Here is an 8,399-nt window from a genome sequence, read left to right on the forward strand (position 1 = left end):
TCCTCAAAATCAGATTTATATTCAAGCTTTCTGAAACTACCAGGTGAGCAATATAGTTGAGTGATTAGAACCAAGGGTAGCGACTAGATTTTGACAGGTGGTTTACTAGTCAGAGACTAAAGATCGAATGATCGAATTGGAAAGTATACCAACCCGCAATGATTCCAGCATTGAATTGTTTGTGAGGATTATAAATGGAGTCAGCATTGCTGATGTTAGCCTATTAGCAGTCTCTCTGCAGTACAAATTATATCGAAGAACGTATTGTCTCTTGGCTGCTTCGCATCTCATTCAACAATATTTGTACTTTTTCGACTGTGTGTACCACATCCTCTGGAACGTTTGCGTGGTCCAGTGACACAACAGCTCTAAATTAAGCGCCGGTCTCTCACAGGGAATTCTCAGTAAAGTTACTATATCTATGAGTCGAACCAAGGTGCGCTAAACATGCGTACTCCTTTCATCTTGTGCTCTAATTCCTTCGCACGCGTCCCAGACATGCGTCGTGCTTACCTCCTCGATGGTCTCGATTCCCGAGCAAAAATACGAAATTGGGCACCTTAAGCAGCTACTGGATGGCAACAAGATCACATACATGGAAGTGGACTGCAGTCTTGAGGAGAATCGTGAGACACGCAACCGCTATTTTGAAGTCAGCGGTATCCGCGCGAATTATCCGCAGGTTTTTTTGCAGGACGCAGAAGGCACGAATATAAAGTATATCGGATCCTTCAAGGAGATTCAGGTGCGTCAGCCAAGAATGGTAAAGTGAGCATGTCTCTTAGTCATTATCTTCTGTGTATCTGCGCTTATCACAGGAACTCAACGAGATGAACGACGTGCCATCCGAACTTTTGAAGGCCAATAACATTCCAACGCTCAGTAGCGTATTCGCCGGTACGACTCATTTTATTCGTAGAATTGGCCTTTATCATTCAATTCTTATAATCGCTTCGTAATACTGATGGTAGACGTGTTGCGACGATCATAAACCAAGTTGTGGCTGCAGAATCCATTAATTTAAGACAGTAGAGTTATTGAAAGCGTCAAATTGCGCTAGGTAGCTGTCTTTACATCCAGAGAAAACATCATACTTGATTTGTTTTAGAGGCGACATACGTTTCACTGATAGTAATCTTATATACATCGTTCACTATCTGAAGAAACAGTCCGAGGATTACTTCATCCATAGATTTGTGTGAGTAACGTTATGAAATGAGGACGCGACGTAAAGAACGGAGATAGATGTCAGATTGTGAGTCAGTTTCTGTGGACGCTTGTGGTGTTAAGTAATATTCGTTATGTTACACGCTGCTCTACTGCTACTCATGAAGGAGAAAGACATTCTCCAAAGCTACGAGCTACCTGTATGGGTCACTGCCCGTTTAGGCGACCGATAGTCGGTCTAGGCTCCTCTTCACCTTTCGTCTACACAGTCGTCATAAGACATCGCAGCACATTTGCGACCTTCGTAGGATCCTCAGCAAAACGCTCCAGGACTTTTTCGCAAATAGGCGACAGGTTCAGTTGGCGAATCTCTTCTGCGATCTTGCCCTTGGCAAACGTGATGTGCGAAGTCATTTGGAATGACAACAATTCATTGGTGCCTCCAAAGTACGGCGCAAGTTCGGCGAACGGAGCAGTCAGTGGCACGGTCTTAGCTGCATCCTTTCTCAAACTCACTTGTACTTGCCAATTGACCAAACATTTGTCTGTTGAGTTGTGTTTCCACTGCACTGTGTACTCCTTTATTTCATACTTGGCAAAGACGCTCGCACTTGATTTCTTACTAGCGACAATGGCTGCCAAACCAGCGACGCACGTAGCGCTAGTACCATACAAAATCTCAGCTTCGTTCGTCCAAATATCACGAGCGCATGACTCGAATGTAGCACCATCAGTTTCATTGTACGCGCGGATGTATGAAAACAATGTTGTGTTTTGTTGCTTCCGAACATCATTCAACTGAACTTCAGAAAGCGGCTCAACTTTGACGCCGCAATCAGTGCGTGCCATTTTTGTCTTTAGCATACCGTTTTCTGCCTCAAGCTCTGCAGTACGATCCTCCAAGAAATTCAGTCGATCTTGTTTGCGCTTACGACACTTGCGAACACGCTCGCGATTCTTCATACGACGACGTTCGTCCAAATCCTCTTGGTCTGACGCACGGTCTGAGTTCGGCGTTACACTGAGACGCGGATTCGTGGGTTGCTGAAGCGCGGGACGGTTCATATAGTCGTACATGTTCATATTCATGCTTGGATGAGGTATTTGTCCCGGGTGATGCGAGCTATGATTCATGTGTTGAGTCTGGTGATGTATCTGTTGCATTTGCTGAAGGTGTGAATGTGATGGAGGTTGCTGCTCTTGCTTGTAATGTTCAGTCATGGCCATTTTAGGAGGACTGTTATTCGAAAAGGCTCCAGGGAAGCGCATGGGTATTTTAGCACCAGAGACATCCTTAGGAGTGTATCCAGAGGGTGAGATCTTGTTGTTACTAGCATCGACACCATTACGTAAAAAGACATTGGAACTCTCATTTGGTGGGGCATTAGGTGCTTGGCTCAAACCAGCGACATTAATGCGCGGCGTGAACCCAGTCGTAAAGCGAGGCGTGAAGCCCGTGCGCGGAGTCAAGCCCGTGCTAAAGACACGGGGCGTGAGTCCAGTCTTGAAAGTACCGACGGGTCCACAGAAGTCGCGTAGGTCTTCCATGCCAAAAGTTCGCGGGCTGAGGCTGATAGGTTTAGGCAGTCCAGCAACTGAGTGACCAACGTCACCATTAAGATAGCCAGTGTTTGTGGAGAGGTTGACACCATGGCTACCAGGTACATTAGGTAGTCCTAGTTCCTCGCGCGCAGAGTGAAGGCCCATTGACATGACCGTACGTGTGTGGAAAGGTGGAACGGCTGAACTCAGAAGCTGAGAGCACACGCTACTTTTTGATTAGGAGACGGGGGGACGAGCTGAACGTGGGTGTAGGATATGAACGTCGCTGCGTATCAAGTTCGAGGACCGTACGTAACAATCGATCGTGGACGCGTAGTGTCTTGGTGTCAGCGTAGTGGGGACGCTGCACGTTACACGTAGGGGGCAAAAAAAATTATGTAATGATGGGAGTCTGTGCTCTGCGCTGCGCTGTGCTGCTTTTTCTCTCTGGCTCCCGTTGGGTTGTCTGTTGTTGTCAAATTGAAAGAATCGAGTCGTAATAGTGGAAGGTTTACTTGACCAGTTTAACACTACGGGAGAGCCTATCGAATATCACATGATTAGCCTGTCGCACAGCTTTTGTTCGGGGAGAGACGGTCGCCAGGCGATGCCCAACCTCGGGCCGCAACGACTGAGGCGACTCGCCAAGGCTGGGCATATGGGTTAAGAGCCGGACCACGACTTGAGCGGCACGCTCAAATTGGAAAAGACTCCGACTGGTACAGTATCATTCCATTGAGCGCCGTGCTGGCCTGAGGTGTTACATGTATCATATCTTGCTAGCACATCCGCAGAAAAATGCTACAAGAGGGTCGGGCAGTAATGAAAGGTTATACCTGACGCAGAAGACTATAGAGGTACAATCTATGACCTGTAGCACGCCAGCGTGGCAGATGTTTGCGGTGCAGTATCTAATAGGGCTGGCGTACCATTTCTTGTCGACTGCTTATGATCTTCTGAGTAATATAGATACTCGATTGGTCAAAATCATGTCATGATGTGAAATGTTAAATTGGCAAAGTCTGGCCATAAACTTCATTCGGTGAAACCCAGCCCCTCTCTTACACCATTGGACTGTTTCGTTAGACCAAAGCCTAACGAAAAGGGCTACAAAGCAGGCTTGACAGCGGGCCATGGACCAACCCTACTAAAGCGCCAGCAGTACAGTAGTAGTGGCTTAAACTCACCCACTGATTGTGCTGCAACGACAGCTGGACAACAGCTGAGATTTGAATATTATCCAAAATTATAGGGCATCTCAGCGAGAAGGAAAAATGAACGTGCTATTATTATAAATGTCAATTATTGCAGTCGCATGTGATATCGTAAGCGCCTCAGTGTATTATCATTCATATGTCTATATGTATATGATACGACCGTTAATTTATAAGAAATTTCTTGAACACAACAACACACACTGTTGAAGCAGGGTAGACTTGTGCGACATAGAGCATGGTAAAATCCGATTCGATTCAGAATTGCATGGCGGGAATTTTCCCTTTACAACGTCGTGTCGCCACAGCATTCAATAAAAGATGTCAAACGGACGCTTCTATTTTTAATAAATAGGCCTGGCAAAGCCAGCATGAAATATTATGCTATCATGCGAATAAAATGTACTCTGATGTGAGCGATTGCTGCTTTAATGCTTTGAAGCTCCAAGATCAACTTGTTATTCGTTACATCGACAATGAATCAAATCCCTGTTGAATTTGCCAGGACTTTCCTCCTTTTCAGAGTGGATACGAATTTAGCAGTTCGCTGATACTGCGACATAACCTAGCCAGCCACTGCTGTGATTGTTGGTCGAGATGAAGTGATAATCTCCTGTGGTGAGCCACGTTACGACGTTTACTTTGCAATCTTACTCACGATCATTCCCTTCTCGCGAGTTAGTACAGCTCGTAAACAATTTACGTGATAGCGCAATCGAAAGAAGTGACTTCTTACCCCATCATCTATGGTCTTCTTTATAGGATAATTAGAACCTTTGTATGGTGTATTAACACATAACAATACATCATAGAAACCTCGTTCATAGAATCGAAAAGCTCCGCAGTATCAAACTCAACGCCTGATAGGGCTGTCAGCATCTGCTATACATGCTTTAGCAAGACCACAAGCGAAATCAGCTTGATTTTGTTGCAAAATAAGCTGTAGAAAACCTCTGGCAAGTAGTCGCAACTTCCAGCTTACCAATCAAGCATTTAGCAGATGCCATAACGGAAAGTGATACGAATTTTTCTCGTCCCCTCGAACTACTCTCACAAGTGTTACTTAGGTAAAGGCATATGTCTATGAAACGTCTCTGAATTATGAACAAGTATCCAGAAATGAGAATCGAAAGATCATTTTTCTGATCTATAGACACAATAAACACACTACATATAATCTGTCACAACCAACAAACGAAAGCATCCCTTATCTATTAAAAATATAGGCTAATGGTGTCGAGGTTTCCATACCTTTACATGACCTCACTTGTGTTACCTTCTTCTTCACATATGCTTTTTTGGCAGCATGGATAGTCGTGAGACCAGCCTTAACTCTAGATTCGATATTCATGATGAATCTCATGCATACGTCGTGAATGCAGGAGCAGGGCTGTCGCAAAATTCTGTCAATGTTAAGACGATGATACGATTGACCGGTGGTCTGATACTCTTTTTTACGTTTCTTAAGCTACTTTTTGGCTACATTTAATTTTGTGTACTTGTAACATCGTCCTAATTGTCGTTCGAAAAAGTATATGTCTGTGATACACGCGCCTCGTGCAGTGTTTTCAAGTGATGACTCTCATAACATTCGGACAGACGATGTGTAATGTACTTTGCAATAACGGTTGCAGAAGAAACGATTAGTTAGCAAAAATATGTTCAGTATTTATTCCATATAGTTCTTAAATACGCGTTCTTGAAGAACCTTTTAAATATGCAGTTCCAAACTCTGTGTGTACTGTAAACCAATTTGGCGATCATCAGCGTGTGACCTTTTCTGCAACGGGAATACCGTGCATTTCACACAGCGAAAGCTTTGACTCAATGAGTCCGCAGTAACTAGCACGCAGATGACACTCCACCGAGCAGTGGAACTGAACCCCTATTTTCATAATTGACATTAAGCTTGTGTAATCTAAGCCTTACACATATGTATGAGCTACTATATACGGTACAATTGTTTGAAACGCACAGTGAGCTTTGATGTGATAGTGAATGTTGTTGGAAACCGAAATGACGGTGTTAACTAAAATGATGGAGCTCGAAAAGAAGAGTATGTGATGCACGTGGGCTGCTGGCTGCGCGTCAGAAGATATGTTATAGGAGTGAGTAAATAAGGCGAATATTTTTATAATTTGTCTCTGATCCATAATATACGTACTCTCGATACATCTGGACACTTGTTATGGACAAGGCTCTCCGTCCCGCTTATGGTGGAAAAGAGCGAACCCAACTTGCTTTGGTCACTTAGAGCCAAAGATTCGTCAATGCTGATCGTACAGCAGCCCCATTGCATTCGATAGCATTTGTAGTCACCCACGAACGAGCCTTGAAAGGACTATTATTTCGCGATGATGAAACATACAATGTTCGATTACCCGTCCCGAAAATCTTATGACTATTGTGGGTCCCGATGAAACCAACAGACTGGTCGCTAATGGGCCGGATGCAGTAAGTGAATAGGAGCGCTCAACAGTTATGTCAATGCATTGGTGCGGCACGTCCATTAGTACCCAACTGGGCCAAGGAAAGAGAACAGATGTTATCCACTGTAAAGCCGCTGATGTTGAGCCACCAGGCTTTAGGCCGAAACGGATACACACTCTCTCTCTCTGGGTGAACAACAAATGAGATTACCACAAATTTGGCCATGCTCCAAACGAGCAACAGCGCATCGCATCTGCGGTATTCAAGCATGCTGAACGTGGTGCAGCTCCGGACAGTACGTCCGGGAAGCACATTTCAAGCCCTCGGCAACAGGGCACCGCACACCGCGCCCGCCACGGGCGACAGATTTCCTCGACGAGGATTCGGAGGAAAACGACTACGAGTAGGATACTCCTTTACCAGGATGTGAAGAAGAGGAGCCCTTTCGAGATAATAGGTATTGACGTACAATGTTTTGGTAAAAGAGGTACTTTTAACGTTGGACAAATTGAAGCAACATATATTGCAGGTATTCGCAGCTCCTAAACAGGCATATCAGTTGCGCTTGAATTCCGTATAGGAAGGCAAGAACTGATTGGCTAGATGATACATTAATTTTTACTGCAACGGCGTCTGACCTCTCTCATAGGCGGTAGCGGTGGTATTCTTCATTGGACGGTCCTTGAACGATTGCAGCTTGCACCCAGATCCTCCGCGCTTTCTATATCTGAGTTGAGGAAGCGTCTGGCTTTGCAGTCTATGCGGAGTAAGACTTTCGTGTCGCGAGGCCGACTGGGGTGCTGGAAATGTAAGCTCTACAAGTAAAACAAGGGCGATGGAAATTAGCCATACTGAGGAGGAAGATATAAAATTTGTATCTGATAAGCGACTTCGCAATACTCCCGAATTTGCATCGTGGCAGGACAAAACATCTGCGCCTTGTGTGCATCTAAGCGCTTAACTGAGAAGTACGAAGGGTCGGGCTCACATGCAAGAGAGTAAAACAAGCATTTACAAAAATGACAACCTCAAATAGACCACGTGCACCTGCTGAGATAAAGATATATCATACTGTAACTTACATAGGTCGCGTACCAATCCATCAATAAATCTATCTAGGACCGGTAAGACTCGCAGCTATTTGTTGTTATTTGCTGATATCAGCGCATCGAGCTCTGTGAAACCGTTGAAATTCTGATGTATGCAGAATCGTCGTGCAATTACGTAAGAAACGCGACTGTCAAAATGGTCGATAGTACGTGGAAGCATATACGATTCCATATTTGGATAAGCAGAGCTTTATGTGCCTTGCTACTAGGGCATGAATACAAGTGTCAAAAAGTTTTAATCTACAACTGTCGCGCGAATAATTTGATAGCGCGAAGCATTCTCTCATCCTGAACATGGGCTCTCGATACGATCTCACTTTAGGTATGGCGTGACTGGAAAGTCACGAGCATTCGAAATGAGGTTGTAGGGCAGATTTGGCGGTTAGTCGCCCAATGTAATTGTATATTGCTTTCTCTAGAGTGTATATCGCTTAAGACAAGAAACTAAAAGTGTATGGCGGATTCCTAGAGTGTATCGTTAGCGAGACAATTAGACCAGCTATAATATTTTTTCTCCTGTGCTAGCCCGACGGATAGTGAGCGCTAATATGTGTTGCATTCTGTATGTCAGAGTCGGTGGAGTCGAAGTGCGACTGCAAGCTGCAAATTGAAGAACAAGGCCCCGAAGTGAAGCATGAACACTCATTCTTGACTGTATGTGACGGTACTGCAAAAGAATCCATTACTACCGTGTGACGAGCCCACCGGGCGCAGCAGAAAATGTCTTCGGGTAAGTGTCGGGAAGAATGGGAAATAACATTGCTCGGAAATACCCAGTAAAGTTAAATCTAAGTGTTGTAAGTGTTGGAGATGACCTCGCTCATCCACCAGCTCATGACTGGTCAGCCATGATTTAATTATCTGGTATCAGCGTTATCCGTATGCCAGTAACGGCTCAACGGTCATGATACGGGGTGAGGATGGCAGATCCCAGATC

At 44.8% G+C, this 8,399-nt stretch overlaps 2 protein-coding genes across 2 annotated transcripts; one reads left to right on the forward strand and one right to left on the reverse strand.

Moving 5' to 3' along the window:
* Window positions 1-421: 421 nt before the first annotated feature.
* On the forward strand, window positions 422-991 carry PHALS_07356 (Thioredoxin-like fold; the record flags this gene model as incomplete). The annotated part of the gene is made up of 4 exons (XM_024720807.1): window positions 422-436; window positions 497-745; window positions 819-897; window positions 972-991. The coding sequence occupies 4 exons, from the start codon at window positions 422-424 to the stop codon at window positions 989-991; spliced, it is 363 nt and encodes a 120-aa protein (XP_024585969.1).
* Window positions 992-1,428: 437 nt separating this feature from the next.
* Window positions 1,429-2,880, reverse strand: PHALS_07357 (hypothetical protein F443_16546; the record flags this gene model as incomplete). The annotated part of the gene is made up of 1 exon (XM_024720808.1): window positions 1,429-2,880. The coding sequence occupies one exon, from the start codon at window positions 2,878-2,880 to the stop codon at window positions 1,429-1,431; it is 1,452 nt and encodes a 483-aa protein (XP_024585970.1).
* Window positions 2,881-8,399: the final 5,519 nt, after the last annotated feature.

Source organism: Plasmopara halstedii, assembly GCF_900000015.1.
Source record: "Plasmopara halstedii genome assembly, contig: Scaffold_3109, whole genome shotgun sequence".
NCBI classification, from domain to species: Eukaryota; Oomycota; class Peronosporomycetes; order Peronosporales; family Peronosporaceae; genus Plasmopara; species Plasmopara halstedii.